This window comes from Balaenoptera musculus, chromosome 9 (genome assembly GCF_009873245.2).
Source record: "Balaenoptera musculus isolate JJ_BM4_2016_0621 chromosome 9, mBalMus1.pri.v3, whole genome shotgun sequence".
Taxonomy (NCBI): Eukaryota; Metazoa; Chordata; class Mammalia; order Artiodactyla; family Balaenopteridae; genus Balaenoptera; species Balaenoptera musculus.
The window spans coordinates 23,639,663-23,656,223 of record NC_045793.1 but is presented as its reverse complement, the minus strand read 5'-3'; the positions used below and the strand labels follow the sequence as shown (position 1 = coordinate 23,656,223).

Genomic DNA, 16,561 nt, shown 5'->3' with positions numbered 1-16,561 from the left:
TCTTAAAAGGTAGTTCATTGCAAAATTCTTCAAATTTGGGTATGATTTATATTCAGAAATACCTATAAAAATATGTTCATGTCACTTAAATTTATATACCTGATCCTTTCATCTATCTTTATTAGTTTTTATAACTTCCTAATCCAGATATTTACAGATATTCCAGAAGATTTTTGTTATTGTTTTGATTTTTGTTTTCTTTATGTTCAGGTATTAAGGTCTCTAGCATTCCTTTTAGGCATTATTTAACCAGTGATTTGTGACCTCCTTAAATAAAAGTCTTTGTTTTGACATTCACCATCACTATTTAAAACCAATAACACCAATAGCATTATTGTTTCTCTATCCTAGACAAAATGTGAACATATCATAAGGTATATATCCATTTTCCATGAGGTATTTATACAGAGGAAGGACCATGGATAAATTTTTTTTTTTGCATTTTATCAATTTTCCTGGTTGTCACCCTTTCTGTAATGGGGTGATTTTTTAAACTCACATGCCCAGGTCCCTCCCAGGGCACAAGTAGTTTGCTAAAGCTCCCCAGATGACTTTGAAATTTTCTGTTCTCCTTCCTCCATACCTCCTCACATCACTTTTGAGAATCATAACTCTTATGATACCTAGATCTGGGTCCTTAACCTAGCAGTAACTTAATCAGAAGATGAACAGTAAATAAAGACAAAGTGTTAGAATTCAGTAAGTACTAAAATCTAGGTTCAAGCCCTGGTTGGGGCACTTACCATGTGACCTTGGCCAGACCACCTTCCTCTTTCTGGGCCTCAGGTTTTGCTTCTGTGGATAACAGAATTGGACTAGAACAGCTAAGTCTCTTCCAGTGCTCAGATTCTAACCAATCTGATTTCCTCAGTACAAAAGAAACACTCTGTTCTTCCTTTCCACAGTCATCTGAGTTAATTATCCACTTAATTGTCTTAAGCCTGTTTTTTTAATGTATTTTCTTTTTTTTTTAACATTTTAACTTTATTTATTTATTTATTTATTTGGCTGTGTTGGGTATTAGCTGTGGCACGCGGGATCTTCGTAGAGGCATGCGGGATCTTTCGTTGTGGCGCGTGGGTTCTTCGTTGCGGTGCACGGGCTTCTCTCTAGTTGTGGCGTGTGGGTTTTCTCTTCTCTAGTTGTGGTGCGCAGGCTCCAGAGCACATGGACTCTGTAGTTTGCGGCACGCAGGCTCTCTAATTGAGGCGCCAGAGCTCAGTAGTTGTGGCGCGCGGGCTTAGTTGCCCCGCAGCATCTGGGGTCTTAGTTCCCCGACCAGAGATCAAACCCGCGTCCCCTGCATTGGAAGGCGGATCCTTTACCACTGGACCACCAGGGAAGTCCAAAGCATGGGTTTTTATTTGGCTTGGCTCACTCAGCTGAGCTATGAATGGATCTTTGAGAGCAGAACCCTTGTAGTGCCTTAGAGATGCTCTGAAAGGGTAGGATGTGGTTGCTAAACTGAATCTTCAGACCAAATGTGTATGCAAACAAATATTTATTTGTGAGAGTGGAACATGGGCAATTCTTTTTTAATTTTAGCTGGTTGAAAGTGAGTAAAGGTCTTGCTTTGGATACTGCTAAGTACCAGGAACAAGAGAATATAGCCAAGTGCTGCTGTTCACAAAATATATCCCCCTGCAGAAGTTTGCATCTTACTTAATATGCTGAGTCCTGAAAAAAAAAAAAAAAAAAAAGAGGAAGGAAGAAGGTAACCTGCTTTATTTAGTTAGTTTTATAAATTTATTTATTTGTTTTTGGTTGATTTGGGTCTTCGTTGCTGCGCACGGGCTTCCTTTAGTTGCTGTGAGCAGGCGCTACTCTTCATTGTGATGCGCGGGCTTCTCATTGTGGTGGCTTCTCTTATTGTGGAGCATGGGCTCTAGGTACATGGGCTTCAGTAGTTTTGGCACGCAGGCTCTGGAGCACAGGCTCAGTAGCTGTGGCGCACGGGCTTAGTTGCTCCGCGGCATGTGGGATCTTCCCGGACCAGGGCTCGAACCCATATCCCCTGCACTGGCAGGCAGATTCTTAACTACTGCGCCAGCAGGGAAGCCCAAACCTGCTTTAAATGAACATAAAAAGAAAAAACTCTCAAGACAGGCAATTCTGAAAGGGCATGGACCATGGACCTAAAGGCTTTCTGGGAACAAGATTATTTGTTGGGTTGGAAGAAGGGAGAAGGCTTGAGCAGGGCTCCAGCAAAGAAGACAGCAAGCCTGGACTCAGCTCTCCAGGGAGAGCCGCTGACCAGCATGTGTGCTTTCAGTGCCCACTCCAGGCAGCATCTGGTGATGCAAGGAGTGGGGCTAGTTATAGACATCAGGGCAGCATTATCAGAGGGAAGGGCCCTGGGCAGGTGAGACTACCTTCAGGAGGGGACTGGGGCAGCTCTTGGGACTCTTGAGACTCAGCTCTGAGAAAAAGGCAGCCACAGTCAGCATTCTCTCCCTCAAAACTTTAACTTGTAAGCCACAGAATTATTGAATAGTCAGAGATAAAAGGATCTTAAAGGTTATCTTAGTTCAGCCTCTTACAGGAAACAGGGAAATTACTTGCCTAAGGTGATACAGCCAGGGCTGAAGCCATAACCCGGGTGTCCTGGTGCCTACTCCAGTGCTGCTTCTCCAAGACCATGCCACTACTCCCATATCCCACAAGGGATGCAAGTCTTTTTATGCGGCTACCGTATTAGAAGTCAGGAAGAAGAAAGCTCACAGCTGAAATATACTTACTTCTCTCTTATGTTTTTGTTTCCCCTGCTTCTTCTTAAAACATAAACATTTAGAAGTCTGTCTCCTCTGTTAGCCGCACAAAAGGTAACATCTATAAAACCTGATCTGTTTTGCACTAGAGTGGAGGCTCCCATGGAAGTTTCTCTTAGAACAAAACAGATAGCTTTCCTGGAACTAGTTCTAAACACAATATTGAACATTTACTAGAGGAAGAAGAACATTACTATTATTATTATTTTTGGCCACGCCGCGCGGCTTGTGAAATCTTAGTTCCCTGACCAGGGATCGAACCTGGGCCCCTGCAGTGAAAGTGCCGAGTCCTAAGTGCTGGACCACCAGGGAATTTGCAGGAGAACATTATTTCTAAACAATATTTCTGAAAAGTTTCCCTGCAACTTTTTGATCCTCAGTCTTATTTCTTTCTTAGGAGAGCCTAATATTCTCAAAAGTCTTGGCTGTTCATTCCACAGTTGATGTATGTCTGCCTTGCTTGCTTCAGATTAATTTGGGAGAGTAGGGGGTAATCTTCCACTCACCAGAAAGCAGTTCACTTCTACACATCTCCCACTCCTACATTCTCCTCTCACGTTGTAGACATGAGAAATCTCCAAGATGTTAGTTTGACCACCAAGTGTGTTAATTGATTTATATAGCTTCTGACCCCAGTATATAGGTGCAAGCCCCAAAACCCAGACTCTTATTTTTGTCCCTGAAAGATGTTTCTATGAGTAGTTACCTGTTTCTGATCTGACATCCATCTGTTATCTCTGGTTGGGTGCTCACAAGCTATCAAGTAACATTCAAGAGAAACACCTGGTTCCAATTAACCATCTGCCTTTTTTTCCTTCCATGCTAGAGAATTAAGCAGTTTACTGCAATATGATTTGATAAAGGAGGGTGGAGGTTGATTTTTTAAAGAATTAATTGTAATGAATATCAGATCCATACAATATATAGGATTGGCCAAAAAGTTCGTTCGGGTTTTTCTGTAACATCTTACAAAAATGCGAACGAACTTTTTGGCTAACCCAATAGTTTGAAATCTACCAGAATAACTCTTAGCAATTATAAACATAGCTTACTTAAGTGCAGAGTATATGAGGGCAAAATTCTATCATCTCTTTTCTGATGTTAAAGCAGAAAGCTACACAAGAAAGCTTGCTTAAATGACGTTTCTATGTTCATGTACCATCTTTCTAGCCAGTACTTGCTCTAGGTAGAGTCTTCCAGGATTGGCAGCTGTGTGTTTTCAGATGAAGGATATTGCATGCCTTGGGGCCTCACTACGTGAAGAGCGGGATGGAAAGGAGGTAGCATTTCATATGGAAGGCCTCACCTAAACTGACCAACAGTGACTTCCATACTTCTGTGGGAAGGAATGCCTTATAGGTGTTGAGATAATGATGAGCATGCCTTATTACAGGAAGCTGGAGACAACAACCAGTTCTGCTGGAGGAACCTCTTTTCCTGCATCAACCTTCTGAGGCTGCTCAATAAACTGACCAAATGGAAGCATTCCAGAACCATGGTGAGTGGAGCTTCAGATCATAGTGTCCACCTAATTGGGGTTTTTTTTATCTTTAGTAAATATGGACTTCTCGCTTTGCGAGCTTTATAGATAGACACTGAATGCTCCATAAGACTTAGCACCTCCTAATTCTGGGTACTTTTTCTATGATAATTATTTACTGGTCCATTTCTTTTCAGGGAGCTGAATATGGACCCTCCCTCAGGGCAGCTCTGGTAGGGAAGTTAGCATTGTATTTTGGATTATAGTCACGTATCTCAAATGATACAAGTCTAAGATTATTCACTGCAGCAGTATTTGTAATCATGAAAGACTGGAAAAAACATAAATGCTCATTAATACCAACTGGTTAAATTATTTATGTACATCCTTATAATAGAATATTAATACAACCATTAAAAAGAATGTGACGGTTCTGTACTGCTGTGGAATAATTTTCAAGATATATTGTTAAATAAAAATCAAGGACCTGCTGTATAAAAAAATATTAAAAAATAAAAATAAATAAATAAATAAATAAAATTGAAAAAAAAATCAAGGTATGGAACAAGGTGAAAGGGTATGTAGTTGCTATCATTTTTGTTAATAAAAGTAACATACACATACATAGAATTATCTCCAGAAGATACACAGGGAACTGGTAACAGTGGAAAGGGGATGTGTGGCTGACAAAATTTTTTTGCTCTTTGAATATTAGAAATTTTGAATTGTGAAATATAAATGTAGTGCTTCCTCTGTTCTTAAAGACTAAGTCTAAGTGGAGCTTGGACCATAGATTTTCCAAAGCTCCCCAGGGTAGTCTGAGGTTAGCCAGGTTTGGCTTAATTTGTCTGTGAGTTGGAAATTCCAAGAAACTTTAGATCCTTATCTTTCTTCATTCCTATCCCTCTTTAAATGGGCAGATGCTGGTAGTGTTTAAATCTGCTCCAATCTTAAAGCGGGCCCTCAAGGTCAAACAGGCCATGCTGCAACTTTATGTGCTGAAGCTGCTAAAAATACAGACCAAGTACCTGGGGCGCCAGTGGAGGAAAAGCAACATGAAAACCATGTCAGCCATTTATCAGAAAGTACGCCACCGCATGAATGATGACTGGGCTTATGGGAATGGTGAGTATTCTCAGAGCTTTTGACCTCTAGGAGTTGCCCAGGATTGAAACAAAACTAAACAAACATCTCTACTCTTTTGGTGTGAATTGTTACATATTTTAGATGAGAAAATATATGATTATAGTCAGGTGCTGTTATAACAAACATTAAGGCGCTGCTTCAAATTCCAGCACGTACCCTGTCCCATGTAAACTATGAAAATCCATTTTATAAAACAAGTCAATTGAGGGATAATTACCCCTTTTCAAAACATTCCTTTAAGTGACAAGTTTCTCTGAGAGATTTTTTTTTTTTAAACATCTTTATTGGAGTATAATTGCTTTACAATGGTGTGTTCGTTTCTGCTGTATAACAAAGTGAATCAGCTATATGTATACATATATCCCCATATCCCTTCCCTCTTGCGTCTCCCTCCCACCCTCCCTATCCCACCCCTCTAGGTGGACACAAAGCACAGAGCTGATCTCCCTGTGCTATGCGGTTGCTTCCCACTAGCTATCTATTTTACATTTGGTAGTGTATATATGTCCATGCCACTCTCTCACTTTGTCCCAGCTTACCCTTCCCCCTCCCCGTGTCCTCAAGTCCATTCTCTACGTCTGCGTATTTATTCCTGTCCTGCCCCTAGTTTCTTCAGAACCATTTTTTTCTTTTTTTAGATTCCATATATATGTGTTAGCATACGGTATTTGTTTTTCTCTTTCTGACTTACTTCACTCTGTATGACAGTCTCTCTGAGAGATTTTTTTTAAAAAAATAACCTTTTATTATTACAAAGCAGTTAGAAAATACAAGGAAGCAAACATTTTACAATATTACCATATTTATGCCATATTTGTACCATCCAAAGATCGCCACCAAAATCTTATTGTATGTTCATACAGATTTTTTCCTCTACATATACACATGCATTTTATTTATTTATTATTATTATAATTTTTGGTTGCACTGGGTCTTCGTGCTGCACGCGGGCTTTCTCTAGTTGTGGCGAGCGGGGGCTACTCTTCGTTGTGGTGTGTGGGCTTCTCATTGTGGTGGCTTCTCTTGTTGTGGAGCACGGGCTATAGGCGCGTGGGCTTCAGTAGTTGTGGCACGTGGGCTCAGTAGTTGTGGCTCACAGGCTCTAGAGCACAGACTCAATAGTTGTGGCACACGGGCTTAGTTGCTCTGCGGCATGTTGGATCTTCCCAGACCAGGGCTCGAACCTGTGTCCTCTGCATTGGCAGGCAGATTCTTAACCACTGCGCCACCAGGGAAGCCCTACATTTTGTTTAAATGAAAGCAAATTGTGTATGCTATTTTATAATCTTCTCTTTTTTAAATTAATTTTTATTGGAATATAGTTGCTTTACAGTGTTGTGTATAATATTCTTTTTAGTTAACATTATTTCTACCTTTCTATATCAGTACATTTTCGTTTTATCTAATAATCAAGTTCATGTTCAGAATTTCCCAGTTGCCCCAAAATGTTCTTTAAAGCTATTCTTTTCCAAGTCATAATCCAACCCAGGACCACAAATTTCATCTGATTGTTATATCCTTTTATTTGTTTTGAATCTAGCAGGGTTCTTTTTCCCCCCCATAACACTGACATAATTGAAGAACTAGGCCAGTTGTTCTGCAGAATCCTTCTGGATTTGTCTGCTTGCTTTTTTTTTTTTTTTTTTTTGGCTGCGTTGGGTCTTTGTTGCTGTGCGCGAGCTTGCTCTAGTTGCGGCTAGTGGGGGCTCCTCTTCGTTGTGGTGTGTGGGCTTCTCATTGCGGTGGCTTCTCTTGTTGCGGAGCATGGGCTCTAGGCGCGTGGGCTCAGTAGTTGTGGCACACGGGCTCAGTAGTTGTGGTGCACGAGCTTAGTTGCTCTGCATGTGGGATCTTCCCGGGCCAGGGCTTGAACCCGTGTCCCCTGCACTGGCAGGTGGATTCTTAACCACTGCGCCACCAGGGAAGCCCCACCTCATTATCTTAACATAAGCTGCATATAGATTTTTCGTGTGCTGGAGGAGGTTCCATGGAATCAGGAAAGTCTTCAGTAACTGGTTCATTCTGATTCTCCTTGTTGTGCCCCTTCCTGCCTCTTACCATTCCTTGAAAACTGTGATTTTGTTCAAGTGGGAAACTCCCATTCCTAAGGAAAGTTCAATAAAGGGAACTGAGTTGCTGTTTTGGAAAATATAATACATATAACTAGTAAGAAAGTGAAATAATGGAAAGGAAATACAATAAAAAGAAGTCTACCTCCCTCAGGGCCCTCATTTCCTTCTCAGTGGTAATCACTGTTAACCAGTTTCTAGACTCTTCCAAGATAGTCTCTGCATATATAAGCACATGTATGTGGGCATGTGTATATTTTTTAAACCTGACTGGCAGCGTGTTATATACTTACTTTGTACATTGCTCTTACAAAAAAGGAAATTCTGAGCAGTTGCATTGTTGGTATCCCATAGACCATGCTCTGTGCTAACAGGAGCAGTGTCCTTAGGTGTATACATCTTTTTCTTTCTAATCTTCCCAACACAGACATCGATGCCAGGCCGTGGGACTTCCAAGCAGAAGAATGCACCTTGAGGGCCAACATTGAGGCTTTTAACAGCCGCCGGTATGACAGACCCCAGGACTCTGAGTTTTCACCTGTGGATAACTGCTTGCAGAGTGTGCTGGGGCAGAGGTTGGATCTGCCTGAGGATTTCCACTACTCATATGAGCTCTGGCTGGAGAGAGAGGTTTTTTCACAGCCCATCTGTTGGGAGGAGCTGCTCCAGAATCACTGACTGAGCTCTTGTCAACAAGCATCTGATAGATGGAGGTTGGCTCCAGTAAATGGTGCTCTGCCTACCCTGCCCACTCAGCCTTTGTTTCCAGCTCTAGGAGTGCTTGTCCAGGGTAGCAGCGACCCAGCCTTAGGACATCCAGTGTAGTTCAGGACTATTATGGTGGCAGTTAGGCCTGGAGATAATACAAGGCTGGGATCCTGAGTGATAACAAATTAATCTAATTGCCCTGGGGTCATTTGGGTGCCCAGTTGCCCTTGAAATCTCCTGCTGGATCAGTCCTGGACAGGCTCTTTTGTGGGACTACTCCCTGCTTTAGTCTTGCCTAGAACCAGGCTAGCCTTTGCTGGCTCCAAAAGCGAGAAGTTTACTATGGCATTTGACTCATGGCATTCATCATAGGTAATGGGAAGTGCAGGTCATAAAATAGGGAGATCATTTCCTTCTTGCTCACCCTGGATTACCAGAGGTTTGGCAAACCCAACTTTGAAATTAAGTCTGTATTTTAAATTTAAAATTCTGACACTCACCTCTTTCTAAAATCATTAGCTCTGAGATGATTTTTAGAGCAACTGCATCTTCTTTGTGAAGGATGATGATTTACTATTACCTAAATACTGCATGTTATAGAAAGGTATATTGTGTAGTGTTTTTTCTTTATTAAGAGATCCATGTTCAGTGTGAAAAGTATTTCCTTGTGTACTCTGTATAGGGCATGGAGTACTCTGCCACAACCAGTACGAAACAGGCCTCCTCTAAGGATGTTTCATGTTTTCCTGAAATTATTTCAGTCTTAAAATGACTTGAGTACATTGCAGAAAATTATTCTTTTCATCCAATTCATTTTTAAATGACAAGTTATTTACAGGAGGTTTTATAAATTGAGATGGCATGTCCATTTGTGCTCATGATTGATTTATTTTTTAATTGAATAGAACAGCAAGAGCATCACAGGTTAATTTTTCTTTTTCTCCTATGTTGATTAATGATTTTTTTTCCCTTTTTACTGCTAGCAGTTTCAAAGTGTCACGTGGGTATTTAGCAATACTGTTTCTACCTAGAAGTATTACACATTTCTTTGAAAATATAAGGGTTGATGTACCAACCTCTTTAAACTTCTCCCTTTTACAGCAGAATCACAGTCTTCCCAACCGAAACATGGTTTTTAGAAAAGTTTTTGATTCAATCAGGATCATCTTATTTCTCTTCTGTCCTCAAAATTATGGCATCTATACTTTCAAGCTTTTTTACTTTAAATGCCCCCACCCTGCAACATGGACACAACTGAATCTTTTTTATGATAGCACCAGGCCACTTTAATTGTGCCAGGAGGTCTAGTCAAAATCAGCTTATTTATTCCATCCTTTGTCAACCACAGTCTCTTCTGAAGTCATGATAGATTGCTAATGATTTCCAAAGGAACTATACCAAAATTCTGATTATAGCTTGAATTTCACCTCTTTGTGCTTTATGGGTTGCAGGATTTCTGTTTTTATGGTGAGGTCATGAAGAATGTAAGTATGTAATGGATGAAACTTAAAATAGTCTGTAAATTTTGTCTGAGTAGGACAGCAGTCCTCATTGCAATTAAAATAATTTACTCAGTATATCATTATTGAACCCTATTGAACCCTATTAACCTATGATTTTAATGTGATTTAAGTGAAAAGACAACTTTCAAGGAAAGAACAATTATCAGTCTATTTATTTTGAATAAATAGTATATAGTATTTAATTTAATCAAGAACAGATAAGTTATCCTCTTAAAAATATGCACGTGAATTCTTTCCAAGGCATAGATGTATGCTAAACTTTAACATTTCATATTTTTTAATAAATCTTCTCTAAGGGAAAATTAATTCTCAGTGCAGATGGAAAAACTGAGGCACCAAGGATAAATGATTAGTTTCAAATCACATCATTTTTCTCCTGACTTTCTGGGACTAGCATTCAGGTACTGATAGCCAGCCCCATATGTTACAGTAACTGATTTGAATCTCCCAATTTGAGAATACATGTGTGTGGTTAGGAATAAATCAGAGTAACCAACCTCCAATGGTGATTACTGTTACAACATAGAAGAACATTATTTGAGTGATTTATAAAGTAGAAGATTTTTATTTGTGAATATTTCAGTAAAGTTTGTGTTGATTGTTGATAACACTGTTTCTCTACTGAAGCACTTTAATAAAAAGAATTGAACTGGAGTTAGAAATTTGGTCTTTAACTTCTTCAACACAAGAGAATCTTAAAGACATTATATCTAGAAAGGAAGGGTATAATTAAAGAGACGAATATATAAGATCTTGTATTAGTATTCCCTGGGGCTAGACTGATACAAACAACTGCAAAATCTCAGTGACTTATGACAAACCTTTTTCTCTTGTTCTTGGTTCTGGCAAGCAGCTGCAGCTCTACTCAACTCAATTGACTTGCTAGATTAGCTCTGCTCTGTATGTTGTCTCATTCTGGCAATAGGCTGATGGAATAGCCCTTACCTGGGACATACTGTTCTCATAGTAAAGGGCAGGAGCAAAAGACCAAACCATACCACGAAAACACATTTAAAGCTCCTGCTTGGGGACTTCCCCGGTGGTCCAGTGGTTAAGAATCCATCTTGTAATGCAGGGGACTCAGGTTCGATCCCTGGTTGGGGAACTAAGATCCCACAATCTGCGGGGCAACTAAGCCGGCGTGCTGCAACTACAGAGCCCACACACTCTGGAGCCTGCGTACCGCAACTAAGACCTGACGCAGCCAATAAATAAATATTTTAAAAAAAAAGAAGAAATTCCAACTGAACAAACACTACTCACAGAAGAATAAATAAATAAATAAAGCTCCTGCTTGGATGTGGCACAAGTTAAATTGCTCATAGTCCACTGGCAAAAAGCAATTCACACAGGTGAGCCTAGCATTGGTCCAGAGAAGCATACTACCCATAGGGAGGCAAGTTGCCACCAGACATATGGGTAGACGGTGAGTCAGAGCAGCTTCCCAGAGAGCTCTTGAGATTGGTGGTGGGACTATCTGAGAGATTCCATTTTTTTTTTTTTTTTTTTTTTTTTTTGGCCACACTGCACAGCTTGCAGGATCTCAGTTCCCCCACCAGGGACTGAACCAGGCCAGGGCAGTGAAAGCCCGGAACCCTAACCACTACGCCACCAGGGAACTCCCTAGAGATTCTTCTTGAGAATATCAACAGCTTTCCAGTGAATATTTGAAAAGACTCATTTCAGTGCTTTATGCTGATACTTGCAGTGTGGCTTTCTTGACCTTCCTTGCCCATAGATCCCCAGCTCTTCCACCTAACAATTATTAATCATTGTTATATAAAGACAAGTGTGTTGATGGTTTCTGTTTTTCCCCCAAGTAGTGGTAAGTTAGAATTCATTCCTCTAGTCCTTCTTGAGATGACCCATATTTACAATAAAACTAGCTGAGATTAAGAATGCACCTGTGGGGAAATTCCCTGGCGGTCCAGTGGTTAGGACTCGGTGCTTTCACTGCCGGGGCCTGGGTTCAATCCCTGGTTGGGGAACTAAGACACCACAAGCTGTGCAGCACCGCCCCTGCAAAAAAAAGTTCACCTGTGTTTTTGGAACAAAAATGACACTTGTTCATACAACAATGAAACTCACGACTTTGATCTCATTGGATGCTATAATTGATGAGCTCTGTAACCACCTAAATATCCTTAACTTTTTTTTTAATTAATTAATTTTTTTTGGCTGCATAGGGTCTTAGTTGCTGTGCACGGGCTTTCTCTAGTTGCGGTGAGTGGGGGCTACTCTTCGTTGCGGTGCAAGGGCTTCTCACTGCTGTGGCCTCTCCCGTTGTGGAGCACGGGGCTCTAGGACCGTGGGCTCAGTAGTTGTGGCTCGTGGGCTCCAGAGTGCAGGCTCAGCGGCTGTGGCACGTGGGCTCAGTTGCTCCACGGCATGTGGGATCTTCCCGGACCAGGGCTCGAACCTGCGTCCCCTGCATTGGCAGGCGGATTCCCAACCACTGCACCACCAGGGAAGCAATCTAAATATCTTTATCTTTTGCCGTATTCACAGGTTTCAGGGATGAGGACATGGACATACCTTTTGGAGGGCCACCATTCAACCCACTAAAACTCATCAGACACTAACAAATAGCAATATTGATTTATTTACTCTATCAGTATTAGAGGTTTAAGGCAAGACCCAGGGAAGTTATTTTTATCTAGAAAATACTTGTAGCTATTGATGTAGTCAAAGGAGATTCAAGTAAAGAAAGAGTTTTAGGCTTGGGTAGAGGATATGACATGAGGGAACATGTGTAAAACTGAAGAATACATTTATTTATTGGTATTTTTGTTAAGATACATGCAAAAAATGCAAATGATTTTCAAAGTACACAAAGAAAAATGTAATCTCCCAACCCAGATCTCTTGTCTTGTTCCCCAGAAGTAATCACTGCCAATATTTTTTTCTATTTTTTATTCTTTCAGAAAATTCCCATGATAATACCCATCTCCTCCTCATCGACATTTTTTTTTACAATTAGGAGCACAATGTACTGTTCTATTCTTGCTCTTATCATTTATCCTGGAGATCTATTTTTCTATATCAATATTCTCTTATATGACTATAAATTTAATATATCAAATAATTAAATCAAATAATTCTTCCCTAACACTGTCAGACATTTTCTAGCTAGGAAGAAATGTTATACGAAAGGGTATAGATGGGAAGAATAGGGTGTGTGTGTGTGCGTGTGCATGTGTGTATGTTGTGGTGGCGGATGAGGTGAAGGGAGATTCACTCAGTTCTCATAGCAATAGGCCAAAGCAATCTGAAATGTAATTTCCTACAAGCAGTTTTTCTGGCCATTCAGACACCCCCAGATCCTGTAAATGGAATGAGATTGGGCCTGAGTGGGCCATGGGGAGATGTTCAGCCTATTTGCTCCTTCAGTAATTAGCCAGATTTAAATTTCAAAAAGGAAGAATTTTAAATTTTTACTTTTATAGAAAAGAAAAAGTCTTTCAAAGGAACTGCAAGAGTACAAAAGTCATCCCACCTCTGCTCAAACACCTTTGGTGACTGTGACTTTCTTACTAAATAAGATAGCGCCATCTGTCCCCTTGCCTCCAAATGGAAACATTACTTTGAACATTCTGTAACTTTTTGTTCAAATGCTTAATGGAGCTGTCAGGACAAAGATTCTCCATGTGGATGCCTGTGAAAATATGTCTTTGCTGGAAGATGTGAGATGTTTTACCCAGAAAGGCCGTACAGCATAAGGGCTCAGATTGACAGTGCTGGACCCAACTTGGTGAGTTATTATACCCAGGCCCTGCCTCCATTAGCTGTGTGATAACTGACTAGTTATTTCATCTCTCTATGTCTCAGATTCCCCATCTATAAATGGGGATAATAACACTACCTACTTTCTAGAGTTGTAAGGATTAAATGTGTCAATATAATAGTGCTTAGAATAATGCTTGTTAAACATGAGTGTTCAAAAATTGCTGGTTATTTCCACCTCATTCCCCTCCCTATTAAAGAATCCCCCAGCAAGAATAATAAATAGCATTTAAATTCTCTAGCTCAGGGATCAGCAAACTATAGCCCATGGGCCAAAACTGGCCCACCAACATTTTTATACAGCCTGTGAGCTAAGAATGGTTTTTGTTTTTTATTTATTTATTTATTTATTTTTATTTATGGCTGTGTTGGGTCTTCGTTTCTGTGCGAGGGCTTTCTCCAGTTGCGGCAAGCGGGGGCCACTCTTCATTGCGGTGCGCGGGCCTCTCACTATCGTGGCCTCTCTCGTTGCAGAGCACAGGCTCCAGACGCGCAGGCTCAGTAGTTGTGGCTCACGGGCCTAGCTGCTCCACTGCATGCGGGATCTTCCCAGACCAGGGCTCGAACCCGTGTCCCCTGCATTGGCAAGGCAGACTCTCAACCACTGCGCCACCAGGGAAGCCCTAAGAATGGTTTTTTATTACATTCTTAAATGGTTGAGGGGAAAAATCCATAGATGAAAAATACTTTATGACACATGAAAATTCTATGAAATTCAAATTTTAGTTTCCATAATAGTTTTATTGCAACACAGCCACACTCATTTGTTTACGTGTTGTCTATAAATGCTTTCATTCTACATCAGCAGAGTAGTTGGAAAAAAGAGGACATGAGAACTGAAAAGCCTAAAATATTTACTGAGTTTGCCAACCCCCTGCTCTAGATAGTTTCCTGAGTCTGCCCCGCCTGGTCTTACTGTACCCCAAGGTTCTCATTGCTGGGACCCTAGTAACTGACCAGAGATTATCTACAAAGAACATTTTATTTTTTCTGTAACCTCCTCTTCAAAATTAGGGCTATAGTGGGTGAAGTGAACAGTGCTATACTGTTGAACTTAATGAGATAAAAAGAAAAAGAGAAGGAAGGGAGGGAGGAAGAGAGACCACCAGAGTAGAGAGGAAGAAATAGGAATTTTTTTTTTTTTTTTTTTTTTTTTTTAGAAATAGGAATTTTTAAATGTAACTTTTAAGGAAGATAGTGATAGAATATTCTAAGTTTGAATATTCTAAGAATGTGCACTTTAATTCTGGTAATTTTTTTTTTTAAAGAGCAGCACAGTTAATGTTACTATTTATAAAGAAGACATAAGGATGTGTACTCATAAACATAAAATTAACTAGTACTTTTCCAATGTGAGTTTGAATAGTTATCTAAATTTAACATCATCTTCCAATTTATACAGGAAGATTTGTTCGGTTCTTGTAGAATAAACAGATCTTAAGTGCTAAACATTAAGAGGTTCTTAAGTGGACTGGTGTTTAAGAAAAATGCTTATGTTGTCAATGACATTTTCCTTTGATTCTAACAGTAACCTGCGTTCTTTGTTATAAGGAAGTCTGCCTTTCAGCCCCACCCCCCAGCAGCCCTCCTCACCTCCCTTCAGGTCAATGCTAAGGCTTTCTCCAGTGCAAAGGCTGACGACCCATTTGGTCAATGGAAGATGGTGCTGCCATTGAAGTTGTACCAGTTGTCACTAGACCGTTCATTTTATGTTTCACCTGTCCACCGACAAATCATGCTTTCTTGTGCTTTCTATCTTTTTTTTCAGACCTCCAATCTGGAACTCAGGAAAAGTAGGACTAGAACAGATTTCGGAGTGAGCCCGATAGGGGTTAACCTGAGAGAGTTGTGGCGACCCAAAGAAGTGTACACAGGGAGTGTGAGCCACCCCTACCCAGGGAGTAAGGTGCCAGCAGAGGAGAAAGCACAGGCAGAAGGCAGGAGAATTTGCCATATCAAGGGCCTATGTACTCAAAAAAACTACCAGACAAATTAAAAGTCATTGGAACTTGGGTTTGCTTTGCTGATGATTAGAGAAAGCAAATGCATGAGAACCTGGTACACAAATACTCCCCTTTGGAAGTGAGGTCATCAATCAAAAGAAGGAAAACAAAAAAACACCTTACCCTTGGTTGCAGAGCCTTTCAGGACCCCACCCCTGCTTCTGGGTCCAGTCTCCTCCTCCTGCCCTGGGCCTGCAATGTCCTGTCCCCTGACCTTGGCATAGCTGACTCCTCCTTATCACCCAAATCTCAGTTAAACCCCAGAGAGACCTTCCCCATTCACCAGTCTAAAAGAGTAGTCAGCTATCATCGTATCAATTTAATACACCAAATGTAATACATCCTGTTGCACATATCATTTTTAATGTCTGCCACGTCCCCCATTTGACACCCCCCCCCCCCAAAAAAAGAACTTTTCTGCATTCGGGGCTGAATTCCCAGGGCCCAAAACTGAGTGTCAGGCACATGATAGATGCCTAATAACTTGAATAAAAAGAAGTGAGTCATTAAAATGAATGAGGGTCCAGCTCCTAAACTGTGTATTCTCCTGCGGGGAGGAGGATGTCAGGATGAACTCAAGGTTGGAAGCATAACTGAATCTACTGTATCCTTGTGTAATCCCACGACGGGTATAAGAACTTTTTTCAGGCGCTTTTAAAGAACATTTTGTAATGTTTGTATTATTACAGGCTCTTTTACAAACATTTCCCCATGTTATTTTCATTTCAATCCTCAAAGGCTTTATCTCATTTTCCAAAAAAGGTCATGGAGTCTTCGATAACTTCTCCAACGTCAGCCAGTGAGTGACCTAGCTCGCACGCACAGCCGAGTCCGCCCACTCCAAGGCCAGTACGGTACACGCGGAGCATCGCCTGCCCGTTCGGGTTTGGCCAGGAGCTCGCCTGCGCCCTCCTCGGTCGCCCAAAGACAGCCTCCCCCGCGCGGAGCCCGGGTTCCGGGCGTTCTCAACCTTACCCGCAGTCGCGCGAGGTGAAATGGCCCAGCCAGCGCGGCGCGGCCAGCAGGGGACGGCGGCCGCTATCACGAAGGCGGTTGCGGGCGGGCTGGGCGGGCCGGGCTC

The 16,561-nt window shown here is 41.1% G+C and overlaps 1 protein-coding gene across 4 annotated transcripts in view; it reads left to right on the top strand.

Annotated features, from left to right (window-relative positions):
* The window catches only part of STRIP2 (striatin interacting protein 2), a 44,283-nt gene extending 33,935 nt beyond the window's left edge, over nucleotides 1-10,348 (top strand). For all 4 annotated transcript variants that reach the window (XM_036864142.1, XM_036864143.1, XM_036864144.1 and 1 more), the window contains 3 exons: nucleotides 4,162-4,266; nucleotides 5,169-5,373; nucleotides 7,891-10,348. In XM_036864142.1, the coding sequence (XP_036720037.1) occupies nucleotides 4,162-4,266; nucleotides 5,169-5,373; nucleotides 7,891-8,141 (561 nt within the window). In that variant the 3' untranslated portion in view covers nucleotides 8,142-10,348. The remainder of the gene's footprint in view (nucleotides 1-4,161; nucleotides 4,267-5,168; nucleotides 5,374-7,890) is intronic.
* The last annotated feature ends 6,213 nt before the right edge of the window (nucleotides 10,349-16,561 follow it).